General features: G+C 45.6%; 2 protein-coding genes across 4 annotated transcripts in view; one reads left to right on the top strand and one right to left on the bottom strand.

The window, feature by feature from the left end:
* The window catches only part of ASAP2 (ArfGAP with SH3 domain, ankyrin repeat and PH domain 2), a 199520-nt gene that overhangs the window by 54049 nt on the left and 129028 nt on the right, over positions 1-16443 (top strand). The window lies entirely within an intron of this gene.
* Positions 9922-15500, bottom strand: LOC117979061 (eukaryotic translation initiation factor 1-like). Its single transcript, XM_063595060.1, has one exon. The coding sequence runs from the start codon at positions 10361-10363 to the stop codon at positions 10067-10069; it is 297 nt and encodes a 98-aa protein (XP_063451130.1). The 5' UTR covers positions 10364-15500; the 3' UTR covers positions 9922-10066.

Raw genomic sequence — 16443 nt, 5'->3', positions numbered from 1 at the left:
CTGAAACAAGGAATTGGTTACCCAGGGTGGTCAGGGGGGTTGTGCCTGTGTCCCTGGTGAACTTTAGATTCTTGTGCCCCTGGTGAACTTCAAATGCTAGTGTGCTGGGAGCCGTATGACAGCCCCTTGGGGTGGCAGGAGCTGGCTTGTGTGGAGGAGAGCCACTGGCAGCTTTCTTGGTGAAGGGGTGGACAGCACTCTTGGTGTGGAAGTAGCAGCCCCCTTGCCTGTAGCTGGGCTGGGGTTAGTGGAACAGGGTTTAGAGAAAGCAGGGGTAATGCCGGGTGGTTATTTTCCCCAAATGTTAGAGAAAGCCAGCGCTTCTGGCTCTGGAAGTGAGGCTGTTGGGAAGTGGGAGGGGAAGCACAGCTCTGGAAGCTGCCTTCCGTCCTCCCTCCATTGGCTGGAGCTCTCCCAGCATTTCATCGGTTCAAAGCCAAACACATGATTTTGGACAAGTCACTTAAACTCTTTGAGTCAGTTTCTTCTCCTTTAAGCTGGGGAAAGAGGTGGTGATTTCACAAGTGGTTGTAAATATTGCAGTAAAGATAATGGAAGTAAAAGTGCTCTGTGGAGTGTAAATTGCTGTATGGTAGTTGGAGTTGGGCCCTAGGTGTGATTTTAGAGTACACACCTACTGCTGCCTTGGTAACTTAAAAGTATTTATCTCAAATGCTAGTGAGCTGAGCTGAGTGGCACAGTAGGCCTTTCTTTCCCTGGGAGCACTTTGGGAGCTTTGGAGGTTGCCCAGTGCTGCCCCCAACCTTTAACAGTGTGGCCGAGTGTAGGAGGAGGGGGCAGAGTTCCTCCTGGCTGGACTGCCACATGCAGGGGAGAGGCCCCGCTGGTGGTGTCCCAGGTGGGAGAGGGGCAGACCTGGGGTTACCTCAGTCAGGGTAGGTGAGGAGGGGATGGGTGGACACCCCGGTGGCCACTCCTACTCACCCCTGCACTTAAGACCTGGGGTTTCATGCCCTGCTCCTTTAACCCTCAGTGTTCAAGAGAGAGGCCAGTTGGACCAGAGCGCCTCACCCCACCATTTGCCATGTGCCCCTCCCCGTGGGGAGTCAGAAACACCTGAGCACACCAGGAAAAGTTTTGAAAAACAATGTTTTTAGAGACAGGGTGTTGCTACGTTGCCCAGGCTGGACTCAAACTCCTGGGCTCAAGCGATCCTCCTGCCTCAGCCTCCTCAGTAGCTGGGAATGATAGGCGTGTGCCATCATGCCTGGATGAAGTTTTGAAAAATTTAAATGTTGATGGAAAAAAAAATGTATTAGTGGAAATGAAAGGCTGGTATAAGCTGTAAAGTCTTTTTGTTCTTAGAGATTTTTTTCTAATTCTAAACATTATCAGACCTGAAAAGTATTTGTCGTAATGACTGAGACGGTCCTGGGGTAACAGCGTCTTCTTAACGGCCACTTTAATTGGCGTAGTTTACACCTAGCCTCTCCGAGAACTGGAGGACACTGGTAATCACTATTAGATATTGAGTGCCGACTGTATGGCAGACACATAAGCATTGGTGATCTCCTGTGAGGCAGGTATTGTTATTCCCAATTTATAGATGAAGAAACAGAAGTCAGTGAGGTGGAGTCCGTTTTTGAGGTCACGCGGCTAGTAATTGGAGCCTGGTTTAGAACCAAGTCAGTCTCATTCCAGAATCCAGAACCAGTGATTTGTAACTGATGCACTTGTCTCCAAAGGGATCCAGCACTGGGTTTTCTTATTTTTAATGCATCCATTCCTTAAAGCCTCTGTTGACAGTCACAAGGTGTACTTTTTAAAGGAACACAGCACACAAATGTGACCGCTAGTGGACAGCAGTGGCAGCCCAGTTGGATGGCAGAGCCTGGCATGCCGACTGGGACAGAAGCCCCAGCACACGGTGTGATGATGGCGTCTCCAGGCTGACCTCCATGGCCTCAGGAATCAAAGTCCTCGGTCTCTTTCACGTGGGGTTCAGAAAGAAAACTCGGCTATCTCACATCTCCTCTCCCCTGTTTATTTGACTAAAGTGAAGTTCATGTGGCTTGAGCCTCGTTTCCTGGGGAAATCAGCCTGGCTTAGGATTCCATTGTCTTCTGGGACTGGGAAGATGTGGAAGGCTGAACTCACGCCCAGCTGAAGGTCACCTTCCCAGACTCTGAGCTCGGCTGCCTTCTGCATCGCCAAGGCTGGAGGGCCTGGCCCAGGCCGTGGCTGCATGCTGTCTTTCCACTGTCTCGGTGTCCTTGCTGCCTGTCAGTAATGTGCCCAGCACCTTCTGGTGTCATGTCCCCTCTTGTTTGTGATTCTTTTCCTGAGCTAGTCCATTTTCTACCTCGAGTCTGCTCTCCTGCCATTCCCAGGGGCCACAGCTCAGTAATGTGGGTGTCAGGGAACCCCAGGCCAGGCCCCCTTGTGCCACTGTGGCTCTCCCCAAAGCAGGGCACCAGGCTGGCTGGGGGGGCCCTGCCCAGAGCCGCCCCCCGCTGCCGTGTTTCTGCTGCTGCTGTGCAGTGGTGATCTTGCCAAAATGTGGCTTTTCCTTTCTCACTCCCCCAGAGCTCCCAGAGACTTTTCTTCCCCCTAAATAAAAGTCAGGATGTGAAGCCTTTTGACAGAATTGGAGTTTACTGTCATCTGTTTCCGTTTCTCTAAGATAGGGATCCTGGCGAAGCCCATGAAAGCCATGGGGCGCTCCCACCGAAGCCTCCGAGGCACAGACCTCCCGGGAGTGCCTGTGGGCGCTGCTTCCTTGAACTGCAGAAGGCTGCAGCCTCTCCTTGTTCATGCGTCGTTTTTTCATAGTGTGTGTGGGTTTAGAGCTACATGGGTTCTTTGCTCACTTATCTGTTCATACCGCATGACACCGTCCACTTCAGGCACAGTTGACGGCCGTCTGGAGGTCATCAGCTGAGGGCACAGTTTGCCTGGTTCTTCTATAATAGGTTAAGTATTTTTTTTCCATTTTTTTCCCTTTTAAAAGTACTGCTGGAAGGCCAGGTGCGGTGTCTCACACCTGTAATCCCAGCACTTTAGGAGGCCAAGGCGGGCGGATCAGGAGTTCAACACCAGCCTGGCCAACCTAAGGAAACCTCATCTTTACTAAAAATACAAAAATTAACCAGGTGTGGTGGTATGCACCTGTAGTCCCAGCTACTCAGGAGGCTGAGGTGGGAGGATCACTTGAGCCTTGGAAAGAGAGGTTGCAGTGAGCCAAGATCACACCACTGCACTCCAGCCTGGGCAGTGAGTGAGACCCTGTCTCAAAAAAAAAAAAAAATAATAATAATAATAATAATTAAACACAAGTACTGCTGGAACTTCTTTGCAGAAACAACTTGTGGGGAAGGAGGGAGGTATATTTTAGTATTTGGCCTTGGGAAAAGGTTTTGCTTCCGCGGGCATGTCTTCCAGAGGCTGGGGGGGGGCCCGTGCTGGCGTCACCACTGTCCCCTTCCCCATCAAGAACCTTCCTCCCTTGGATGGCATTTCCAGTGTGTCCGGGCCTCTGCTGTTCTCATTATGAGTCCACAGCTCTGACGGCCACTGTGGCCGATGCACAGGGTGTTGGAGACAGTGATTCAGCCCAGCAGGCTGCATTCTGTGCTGCTCCTCTATACACCCAGAGCTGTCTTCTCGCTCATCATTTATTAATCTTTCCCATGCAAGTCATACGTGAATATATCCTTGTGGTAAAGTTTTCAGGTGATAGCAAAAACTCAGTCTCCTGTCACCGTCTTCTCTCCTCATCTAGGTGCGCGCTGTGACTAAGTCCTTTGCCTCTTCCAGAGTTTTTTTCTCCCTGTGTACCATTGGCCCTCTGCACCTGTGGGTTTTGCATCCTCGTGTTCAGTCACATAGGTCTCAAGGGGAAAATATTCAAGAAAAAATATCCAATAAAAACTAATACAGCAATTTAAAAAATACAAATTTTGGCCAGACACAGTGCCTTATGCCTCTAATCCTAGCACTTTGGGAGGCTGAGACAGGGGGATCACTTGAGCTCAGGAGTTTGAGACCAGCCTGGGCAACATAGGGAGACGTCTCTACAAAAAATTTGAAAATTAGCTGGGTGTGGTGGCATGTGCCTGTGCTCCCAGCTGCTCAGGACGCTGAGGCAAGAAGATCACTTGAGCCCAGGAGGTGGAGGCTGCAGTGAGCCGTGATCACACCACTGCACTCCAGCCTGGGGGACAAAGTGAGATCCTATCTCAAAAAAATAAATAAATAATGAAAAATACAAATTTTTAAAAATACAGTGTAACAACTGTTTACATAGCATTTACATTGCATTAGATATAAGTAATCTAGAGATGATTTAAAGCATGTGGGAGGATGTGTGTAGGTTACATGCAAATATGACAACATTCTACATTACGAATTGAGCATTCTTGGATTTTGGAATTCAACAGAATCCTGGAATTAATCCCCCATGGAGACCGAGGGACTACAGTTTTGAGTATTTTTGTTTTATTGTTTAATCTGTCCCTTTGACACATTTTTGTGCTCAGAGTTAAAGAACTCCTCAATACCCTGCTTGATGGGAGGAGAAGAGAAAAAGGTAACAAAGTGTAGGATAGTACTTTTCATTTTCTTTAATTAGAAAAAATTACCAAATAATGTATTCATGTTAATGATAGTTTAAAAGTGGGAAAACAAAAAATTCCTCCAACTTTTCCTAAGACAACAATGATTATTTTCTTTCTGTATCTTTATATACACACAGAGTTTAAGTGTTTGATATATCACTTGTCTATCCTCTTTTATAAGTATTTTTTTCTTTGCTTTTACAATTTGTGTGTGTGTGTGTGCGTGTAATGGATTTAATAAACAAGCTTGTGATTTTCATTTATCTATTTATTTTTTTGAGACGGAGTTTCACTCTTGTTGCCCAAGCTGGAGTGCAATGGCACGATCTTGACTCAGTGCAACCTCCACCTCCCCGGTTCAAGTGATTCTCCTGCCTCAGCCTCCCGAGTAGCTGGGATTACAGGCGCGTGCCACCATGCCCAGCTAATTTTTTGTATTTTTAGTAGAAGCGGGGTTTCACCATGTTAGCCAGGCTGGTCTTGAACTCCTGACGTCAAGTGATCCACCCCCCACCCCCCGCCTTGGCCTCCCAAAGTGTTGGGATTACAGGCGTGAGCCACCACACCCAGCCCATAAGCTTGTAATTTTCTGTTTCTGAAATTGGAATTTTTATAAAAACGATTGCCTTTTTATCTTTTTTTTTTTTTGACACAGGATCTCACTCTGTTGCCCAGGCTAGAGTTCAGTGGCACAGTCATAGCCCACTGCAGCCTCGACTTCCCAGACTCAAGTGATCCTCCTGCTGCAGCCTCACCAGTAACTGGGACCACAGGCACCTACCACCACACCCGGCTAGTTTTTTTACTTTTTGTAGAGATGGGGTCTCACTGTGTTGCCTAGGCCTGTCTGAAATGCTTAGGCTCAAGTGGTCTGCCCACCTCAGCCTTCCAAAGTGTTGGGGTTACAGGCATGAGCCACTGTGCCAGTTGCCTTTTCATCTTCCGCAGAGCTGCCTTACTTGTGTTTTGTCCTCAGTGCTGTTCCTATGCTGGTGGTGGGCGTCTGCATGTACACAGGCCAGCTTCCCTCACTGCTGGGGGGCCTGCAGGTCTGGGTGCACCTTGTTACCCAGGCTAGCCTTCCTCTGCAGAGGTGTGAACTCTGCCACCACCCCGTTCTAGTCAAGATCGGAATGGAATCTCAGAAAGGAAGCCATCTAGGAGAAAAATGAAAGAAGTGTTTGTCTTCTGTTTGCCTGCCCTCAAAGTTGCTACTTTAGGAGCTCAGAAAAACAGTTATTTGTAAGATGGATTAAGTAGTTTAGTAAGATTGCCCAAAACCACCTCCCAGAGTTAGTGGGAAGCGCCTGATGCTGGGGAGAAAAGCCCGAGGCCTGAGTTGGCCGACCTGCATTCAGTTTCCTCTGTCTCTAGCTTCTCTCTGATGGTTTAGAAATGGTACTAAGGGATTCCTAAGTCCCTTTTGCTTCCTGTGGTCAACCAACATGCTAGGCTAATAAATTACTCCTGAAGTTCACTTTCATTTTGGCAACGTTTTCTGGTTCTTTCGCCAACTCTAATTTCTTTTCTTTAAAATATGCTTTAACTTTACTTGTATTCTTAATAATATATCTTATATATACACACACATAGCATTAAAAATTTTTTCAATGAGATTTTTTAAAAAATTCAACTTTTATTTTAGATCGGGGGGTACATGTGTAGGTTTGCTACATGGGATATATTGCATGATGCTGAGTTTTGGGGCATGATTGATCCCATCACCCAGGTACTGAGCATAGTACCCAACAGTTAGTTTTTCAGCCTCTCTCCACATCTCTCCGCTCTCTAGTAGTCCCCAGTTTCTATTGTTTGTTTCTTTATGTCATGAGTACCCAACATTTAGCTCCCACTTATAAGTGAGAACATGCAGTGTTTGTTTTTTTGTTCCTGTGTTAATTTGCTTAGGATTAGGGCCTGCAGCTGCATCCATGTTGCTGCAAAGGACATGATTTAGTTCTTTTTTATGGTTGCGTCATATTCCATGGTGTATATGTACCACATTTTCTTTATCCAGTCCACTGTTGATGGGTACCTGGGTTGATTCCATGTCTTTGCTATTGATACAAATGACATTTAAAGAATGATTATGAAGGCCACGTGCAGTTTCTCATGCCTGTAATCCCAGCACTTTGGGAGGTCAAGGTGGGTGGATCACTTGAGGCCGGGAGTTCGAGACCAACCTGCCTAACATGGTGAAACCCCTGTCTCTACTAAAAATACAGAAATTAGCTGGGCGTAGTAGTGCACACCTGTAGTTCCAGCTACTCAGAAGGCTGAGGCCTGAGAATCGCTTGAACCCAGGAGGCAGAGGTTGTAGTGAGTCGAGAATGCACCACTGTACTCCAGCCTGAGCAACAGAGCAAGACTCTGTCTCAAAAAAAAAAAAAAAAAAAAGAATGATTATAAAGCCTGGTTTTGGCCAGCACTCCAAGCGCGCCCCGCAGGCCTGTCCCATCGTAACGCCCTCAGAAGCTGCCCCTGCCCTGACTGCGGCCCTCAGCTTGCCTCAGTTTGTAGTTTGCCAACAAGGTGTATATCCCTAAACATAAACAATTTAGTTTGGCCTGTTTTTGAACTTTTTATACTGCATGTATTCTTTTGCTCAACATTTTTGTCAAATTCACTTGTGTTCTGGGGTAAGTTTGTTCTCTTCCGTTGCTGTGTAGCATTCTGTTGTACGAATGTCCATCATCAGTTTATTCATTTTACCATCGACATTTCGGTTTATCCAGTTGGGGGCTGTTTTGAGGAGTGTTAGGACAGCCTGTCCATGTCTTCTGTTGTGGATGTATATTTACTCTGAGTAATTTTAATTTTTTAAGATAATACCAAAACACGCCCTTCTCATTTGTCCTTAGGCACACACTTTCCTCAGCTGTGACTTAGCTCAGACGTCTATTTGATCTTAATTCTTAGCGACACCTGCTATTCTTCAGGCCTGGCTTTATTCCCACAAGGGGGGAGGTTCGTTATTGCTCTGGCTTTAAACGGAGCCCACAGGCCACAGTGCAAGTCTACGCTTCCCAAAAGGCTTCTGGAAATATTTGACACTGTCATTTATGCTCTCTGTTACTTTCTGAAGAGTCGAATGCGTGGTGAGACAAAGCTGCCATCTGAATGTCTGTCTGACTCTTCTTGGCAAAGCCACCCTGGGGGCACGGACCTGGGTGTGTTTTGTTTTTTGTTTTGTCTACTGTCTTTCAGAGATGTCCCTTCTTCTCAGGCTGGCCTTTCGTCTGTGGAACGAGGGGAGAGGAGATAGGACGGGAGAGCGGAGCATGCTAGGGCTGCCTGAGTGCTGCAGGCCTCTGCTCTCCCCAGGGCAGCATCTTTGGGTTCTAAGAAGGAAGCCAGCCTCTTCCCACCCGTGCTGGTTCGCATTGAGAACTCAGGGTGCTGGGGACAAACCAGTGCTGTGCTGCCTGCAGTGTGGGCTCCCTGTCAGGGCTGGGAGGAGTGGGGTGCAGGGGCCGCTGGTGCTGTGGGAGGGGCATTTTGCATGGATCCTTGAGGCCAGGGCTCAGCAAACCTTTTCTGTGAGGGACCAGAGATAGTAAATATTTTAGGTTTGGCGGGCCTCAAGGCGGTGTGTAGGTACTTACATAAGAGAGGTGATAAATATCTACAAATTTTTTATTAATGAAATTCAAAATATAAAAATAATAATGGAGTACAATTTTTTGGTAATGCAGGTCTCCTAAGGGGAAGAGAGGAATTATTTTGCGGGGGGGAGGGGGCGCGCATAACATTTATCTTAATTAATTTGGGTTCAGTTGGTCTTTCCTGTGACCCTGTCCTTGCATTCATTGGAAATGTTCGTCTGGAAACACCCTTAGCTCACGGTTGGATAAAAGCTGTCCCGCAGGCCGTGTGTGCCCACCCTGAGCCAGGTCATCTCCTCAGATAGTGGGCTTGGCCCGCACCATTCAGCCTGTGGTGACACAGGATGGAGGCCCCGTAGGGTTCTGTGGGGGACCAAGAAGAGGTAGAGGAGCCCCCACATGGAGGAGGGTGGCCATGGGGTGATGTTGATGCTGAGCCCACGGGGGAACCATGGCCAGGGCCTCCGGGTGACCCCAGAGGTGGTGGCACCGCCCTCAGGCGGTACAGTGGGGCCCATGAACGGAGGAAGAGAAGCATGGGGTTGGGGACATTCAGAGGCCACTGTGCTGCCTGGGTGGCTGTAGCTCTTGCAGAAGGTAGCAAGGCCTGAGGAACTGAATTTGAAATTTGAATGAATCTTTATAGAAACATTCCTCTGTGGCTACCCTGTTGGACAGCACAGGTGTGGAAAATGAGTGAACAGCTTTGTGGTGGTCTCTCCTGTGGTGGACTTCCCTTACCCACAGTGTGCACCGTCCCCACTGTCCCCACACACTGTCCCCGTCCCCTGTCCTGGCTCCAGCTCAGCTGAGCAGCAGAGATTGGAAGAGGCCCCTCGGTAACTTGAGAGGAACCTATAGAAGAGTTTGGGAACTCCAAACAGATGCTTTTAAAGTGGTTTGAAACAGTAGTTTTCCTCAGAAATATTTGGGACACATCCCCCTCTCTGGTTTTTGTGATAAATTCACTCTAAAACTTGTTCGACAAACTGAAGGTCAGCTTCCACCTGGCCCCTGAGAATTAATGAGGTCTGGCCAGGCGGCAGCTGCAGTGCAGGCCCTGCTCCTGTCTTGGGGTCTCTTCGGTTCTTGCCTTTGTTTGTGTTTTTTACACATAAGTTCCCGTGAAAGTTGCTTTTCCTCCGCTCTGAGCTGGAGTGGAGTTTTCGTTTGGGGAGCATGGTAGTTGAGAGCCTGGGTCTGGTTAGAATTCTCAGCCTGATGGGTAGACATCTTTGCTTCCTGGAGACTCAAGCTTTGTTATTTTTTGTTGCTCTAAGATTTCAGTATTTTTTTTTTTAATTTTTAATTATTGTGGGTACATGGTATATATTTTTATGGGGTACATGAGATATTTTGATACAGGCATGCAGTGCATAATAATCACATTAGAGTAAATGGGGCTTCCATCACCTCAAAGCATTTAGCCTTCTTTTGTGTTACATCTCAATTATACTCTCTTAGTTATTTTTAAATGTACAATAAATTATTGTTGACCTTTGTCACCCTGTTTCTATCAAATACTAGATCTTATTCATTCTGTCCACCTATATTTTTGTACCTATTTACCATCCCCACTTCCACCCCACCTACCCTTCCCAGCCTCTGGTAACCATCCTTCTACTGTCAGTCTCCATGAGTTCAATTGTTTTCATTTTTTTTTATGGCTCTTTTCAGTTTATTTCATGAAGGAGTTACACTAGTCCAAGTTAAAAGCGGACCCCAAATGGTTACATTATACAAGCTGTGAGGTTTTTAAACTTGTGACAAGGGACAGAAGGGAAATTCTACTCATTGCAAGGAAATCCTCACTTAAACTACAGTGAGCCACAAGCATTTAAACCCCATGAACCTTCAGCTGATCATCCTTAGCCAGTCCAAGCTCTACGAGGAACTGGCATAATATATGTTCTTGCACCTGTCACCCTGTAGCTGAATTACTTCTCCATATTCTGGATGCTCAATTACAGTACCATTGCAGGCAAACTTCTTAAACGCCTTCACTGGTTTCTTTTTGGTGTAATCATCAGCGATCCCTTGGACAGTAGTAAGGGCCTTCCTGCCATTTCTCTGTTGAATTCTTACATGGATATAATCCTCAGTGCCAGCAGGAAGCAGGTCATCACCCTTACTTGCATCAGCAAAGGAGTTTAAAGAGTGGAGGTTCTGGATAGTGGACATACGATCCGATTTCTTTTTCTCAGTGGAAACGGTCTGCGGAAGGCGGCGGGCAGAGGGTACGGAAAGTAGGGAAGCGAGGGGGCCCAAGGGGGAGGCTGCTGAGTCCTCGGCAGCGGCTCAGTGACTGGGGTGGTTTTAATTTTTTTTTTTTTAGCTCCCACAAATAAGTGAAAACATGGAGTGTTTGTCTTTCTGTACGTGGCTTATTTCCCTTAACATAATAACCTCTATTTCCATCCACATCATTGCAGCTGACAGGATCTCATTCTTTTTTATGGCTGAATAGTACTCCATTGTGTATAGGTACCACATTTTCTTTATTCATTCTTCTGTTAGTGGACACTTAGATTGTTTCCAAATCTTGGCCATTGTGAACAGCGCTGCAGTAAACACGAGAGAGCAGGTACCTCTTTAGTATACTGATTTCCTTTCTTTTGGGTATGTACACAGCAGTGGAATTGCTGGATCATATCATAGCTCTATTTTTAGTTTTTTGAGGAACCTCCATACTGTTCTCCATAGTGGTTGTACTAATTTACATTCCCACCAATAGTGTACGGGGGTTCCCTTTTCTCCACATCCCCACGAGCATTTGTTATTGCCTGCCTTTTGCCTATAAACCATTTTAACTGGGGTGAGATTATATCATTGTAGTTTTGATTTGCATTGCTCGGATGATCAATGATGTTGAACACCTTTTTGTATGCCTGTTTGCCATTTGTATGTCTTCTTTGGAGATATGTCTATTTATATCTTTTGCCCTTTTAAAAATTGGATCATTAGATTTTTTCCTATAGAGTTGTTTGAGCTTCTTACCTGTTTTGGTTATTAATTCCTTGTCAGATGGATAGTTTGCAAATATTTTCTCCCATTTTGTGGGTTGTCTCTTCACTTTGTTGATTGTTTCCTTTGCTTTGCAGAAGCTTTTTAACTTGATATGATCCCATTTATCTGTTTTTGCTTTGGTTGCCTGTGCTTGTGGGGCATTACTCAAGAATTCTTTGCCCAGAGCAGTGTCCTGCAGTTTCTCCATTTCTTATAGGAGTTTCATAGTTTGAGGTCATAGATTTAAGTCTTTAATCCATTTTGGTTTGATTTTTGTGTATGGTGAAAGATAGAGGTCTAGTTTTATTCTTCTGAACATGGATATCCAGTCTTCCCAGCACAATTTATTGAAAAAATTGTCCTTTCACCAGTGTATGTTCTTGGCACATTTGTAAAAAATGAGTTCACTGTAAATGTATGGGTTTATTTCTGGGTTCTCTATTCCATTAGTCTATGTGTCTGTTTTTATGCCAGTACCATACTGTTTTGGCTACTATAGCCCTATAGTATAATTTAAGTCAGGTAATGTGATTCCTCTAGTTTTGTTCTTTTTGCTTAGGATAGCTTTGGCTATTCTGGGTCTTTCATGGTTCTATATAAATCTTAGGGTTATTTTTTCTATTTCTGTGAAGAACAGCATTGGTATTTTGATAGAGATTGCATTGAATCTGTAAATCGTTCTGGGTAGTATGGACATTTTAACAATATTGATTCTTCCAGTCCACAAATATGGAATATCTTTTCATTTTTTTGGTGTCCTCTTCAATTTCTTACATCATCGTTTTATAGTTTTCACTGTAGAGATCCTTTACTTCTTTGGTTAATTCCTAGGTATTTAATTTTATTTGTAGCTATTGTAAATGGGATTATTTTCTTGATTGCTTTTTCAGATTGTTCTCTGTTGGCATATAGGAATGCTACTAATTTTTGTATGTTGATTTTGTATCCTGCAACTTTACTGAATTTATCTATCAGTGTAACCACCCAATGGGTTCACCTTGCCCGCTGCTGCCTAGACCGAGCTGATTTATCAAGACAGGGGAACTGCAGTAGAGAAAGAGTAATTCACGCAGAGCCAGCTGTGCAGGAAACTGGAATTTTATTATTATTCGAATCAGTCTCCTGGAGAATTCGAGGATCAGAGTTTTTAAGGATAATTTCGTGGGTCAGGGCCAGTGAGTTGGGAGTGCTGATTGGTTGGGTCGGAGATGAACTCATAGGCAGTCAAAACTGTCGTTTTGTGTTGAGTCAGTTCCTGGGTGGGGGCCACAGGACCAGATGAGCCAGTTTATTGATCTGGGTGGTGTCAGCTGATCCAGTGAATACAGGGTCTGCAAAATATCTCAAGTGCTGATCTTATGTTTTACAATAGTGATGTTATGCAGCCTCCAGCTGCATGACTCCTAAACCATAATTTCTAAACTTGTGGCTAATTTATTAGTCCTGCAAAGGCTGTCAGTGTCCAGGCAGGAAGAGGGGTTTATTTTGGGAAAGGGCCATTGTCATCTTTGTTTCAAAGCTAACAAGTTCCTCCCAAAGTTAGTTCAGCCTAGGCCCAGGAATGAACAAGGACAGCTTGGAGGTTAGAAACAGGATGGAGTCAGTTATGTCAGATCTCTTTCACTGTAATAATTATCTCAGTTATAATTCTTGCAAAGGTAGTTTTATCAGTTCTGATAGTTTTTATGATGGCATCTTTAGGTTTTTCCAAATATAAGATCACATCATCTGCAAACAAGGCTAATTCAACTTCATCCTTCCAATTTGGAGGCCCTTTATTTCTTTCTCTTGTCTAATCTCTAGCTAGGACTTCCAGTGCTGTTTTTATATATAGTTGGCATAAGACTGTTTCTAGCATTCAATCTTTTTTTTTTTTTTTTTTGTTGAGACGGAGTCTCATTTTGTCACCCAAGCTGGAGTACAGTGGTGTGATCTCCGCTCACTGCAACCTTTGTCCCCCAGGTTCAAGCGATTCTCCTGCCTCAGCCTCCTGAGTAGCTGGGATTATGGGCATGCACCACCATGCCCAGCTAATTTTTGTATTTTTAGTAGAATCGGAGTTTTACCATGTTGTGCAGGCTGGTCTGGAACTTCTGACTTCAAGTAATCCGGCCACCTCGGCCTCCCAAAGTGCTGGGATTACAGGCATGAGCCACCGCGTCTGGCCTAACACTCAATCTTAAACAATCATTCTAGCTTCTCGTCCTGACCAAGTTTAATTTTAATTGTCTATAAATATGCACCATAATGAAGGGTGTGTTTCTGAATAGGGAGGTAATTGCTTTTCCCACTTGCAATTTTAATTAAAAATTACCTCTTCCACCTACCTCACCTTTATTTCTAATCTGTTTAACAGATTGTAGAAAAGCAAGTTTATGCACTCATCCCTGAGTTCAGGAAGCACTACTTCCTCTTTGGTAACAAAGGTAGAAGATTCCATATGGTGACCTATTTTTTCAAGAGTTTTATGCAGTAAATGATCAGGGAGGGGTGTATCCCATGACATAATATGGGAGGAAATTTGTCAGAGTTCAATTGTGTTATTAAGGTATGTTGTCTGTGAGCAGCCTTTTGCATTGAAGTTTACCACCGCTTCCAGTCCCGTGTTGTGTTTTTTCATTTGTCTGTTTTTTGTTTTTTTCTTTTTTTTAAGAGACAGGGTCTGTCTGTCACCCAGGCTATAGGGCAGTGGCGCAATCATGGTTCGCTGCAGCCTCCAACTTCTGGATTTAAGTGATCCTCCCTCCTCAGCCTGGGATTACAGGCATGTTCCCATGCCCGGCTAACTTATTTTTATTTTTTGTAGAGACAGGGTGTCACTGTTGGCCAGGCTGGTCTCAAGCTCCTGGTCTCAAACATTCTTCCCACCTTGGCCTCCCAAAGCACTGGTATTATAGTAGGTGTGAGCTACCGCATCCAGCCTAGTCCTTGTGTTCTTAGCACGGTTGACCCAAACTCCTGTAGACACGAGATCACTCTGTCATCTGTGGGAGTATCACAGGCAGGAGGGCTGAAATCTGGTTGAGAGAGACAGCACAGATCTCCCTGGCTGGCTTTTCCAGAACGGCTACTGCCCAGCTTTAGCCCTGAATGGCTTTTGAACCATGGGTTCCTGCCAGTTCCCTCTTCTTTGCGTAGCCTCTCCCTGAATGCACTTCCTGCCTGCCCTGATCCATTACCCTCCCTGTGGCCTGAGTAACCTTCAAGCACAGCTCCCGTTTCCCCTCTGGGAAGCACTGTTGCCTGGCACTTGAGCCCCTGCATTTTGGGCTCATAATCCTTTCCTGAGCTGCTTCTTGAGTCCTGTTCTGTGGCAAGCTCTCTGGTAGGCACTGGGGATACAATGAACAAATATCAGTGACTGACCTTAGAGGAAAGCATTAAAAAAACTAAAAAGAGGCGGTACAATTAATTTTGTTGATATTTTCTATAACCTAAGATGTCCACAATATTGTTTTAACGTGGCACTTAGCCACATTTCAAGTGCTCCGTAGACACGTGCTGGTAGCTGCTGTAGTGGATAGCTGTGGCCTAGAGGCAGAGCTGGACAAGTTAAAAAAGCAGTTCTGTGCACGTAGTAAGTCCTGAGCTCCTGTTTTCATCGTTAATTTGTGTTTCTCTAGGTGATTATCTTTTGTGAGATTGTGAATTCCAAGAAGGCACAGGCATTGCCTTGTCCTGTTTTCCTCACCATTGTGTCAGTAATACCTTGCAGGTAGAAGGTGCTCACACCATTTTATCCAATGAAATGCTAAGCACAGGGCATTATGGGAAAAGCTGAGATGAGTACCTGCCACCCTATCGTGGAGGTGGGAAGGCATCAGAGGCCTTCTCAGGAGAGAGGAGTGTGTGCACGTGCTGGGAAGACAGCAGGGGGAGGGGGAGCCGCAGGTAGCTCATTATGATGGAAGCTTGGGGTACATGTGAAAGTGATGGAGAATATCAGGAGCTGATGCCAGAGAAGCAGGCAGAGCTCAGATGATCAGATTTTTAAAGCTTGCTAAAGATGTTATTCTCAGAACACCAGGAAGCCTTATAGTGCCTGGGCTGGGACCTGCCCCTCAAGCCTTCTTGTGTCGTCTTTTTTTTCTCTTTTTTTTCTTTTTGAGACAGAGTCTCACCTTGTTGCCTGGGCTGGAGTGGCACAATCTTGGCTCACTGCAACCTCCACCTCCCAGGTTCAAGCGATTCTTTTGCCTCAGCCTCCTGAGTAGCTGGGATTACAGGCACACCCACCAACACGCCAGGCTAATTTTTGTATTTTTAGTAGAGACAGGGTTTCACCATGTTGGCTAGGCTGGCCTCGAACTCCTGACCTCAAGTGATCCTCCCACCTTGACCTCTCAAAGTGTTGGGATTACAGGCATGAGCCACTGCGCATGGTCTCTTTCTTCTTTATTCGTGAGGTGTTTTCTCCCTTTACACTTGCTGACCCATGGAAGGTGCTTAGTAAGAATGGTGGCTGACTTCTAATGCTTCCAGAGAGCCTGACAGGCTGACATTGGTGTCTTCCACTGTCTGTGGGGAGGCTTAGAAAGAGGAGTGGCTTTTATTAATATTATGAGTGTGGATCAGATCCTGCTGGAGCCAATGGCAAAGCCTGGAGCCGGCCCAGATTCTGCGAGAGTGCTAGGCTGCACGGTCACAGATCAAATGTGCTTTTCAAGAATGGCCCCTCTCCTGGGATGGGGAACTTAAAGCTCTGAGGAGCACAGTGAACTGGCACCTCTATGTGTGAGAGCTGTGCTGTCTGACATGTGGTCTAAGCTTCGCGAACTGGTGTTTCTGGCACAGCCCTGAGCACAACCTCAGTCTGCCCACTGGTGCTGGCTGAGCCTGGCCCAGGTCCCGCGAGTCTGCGGCTGGAAGATTGGGGAGGAAAAGTGATGAGACTGCAAGAGAAAGAGAATTTAATTATGATTGTCCTGAGTTATTTACTACTGTTTCCAAGTCCCCTTTTGTATCTTGAAGGAAGGTAGGAATGGATCAGAGATAACCACTTGGGAAAATACGAGTTAACTCCATATAAGAAATCTTGATTATCTTGTATCGGTAACTCTCTACTCTTTAGTATGGCAGGAAAGAATGCCTTTTTTATTTAAATAAACATTTTTAGTTTTAGGTTCACAACAAAATTGAATGGAAAATACAGAAACTTTCCAAATACCCATTCCCCTTGACATGCATAGCCTCCTCCTCTATTAACATCCCACACTACAAGTGGTACGCTGGTGACCCTCAGTGAACCGACAGGG

Source organism: Pan paniscus, chromosome 12 (genome assembly GCF_029289425.2).
Source record: "Pan paniscus chromosome 12, NHGRI_mPanPan1-v2.0_pri, whole genome shotgun sequence".
Classification (NCBI taxonomy): domain Eukaryota; kingdom Metazoa; phylum Chordata; class Mammalia; order Primates; family Hominidae; genus Pan; species Pan paniscus.
This window is presented reverse-complemented; position numbering and strand designations above follow the sequence as displayed.

What these genes read in the sequence shown, in the direction of transcription:
- LOC117979061 (XM_063595060.1), bottom strand. Translation starts at nt 10,363, where the DNA reads ATGTCCACTATCCAGAACCTCCACTCTTTAAACTCCTTTGCTGATGCA.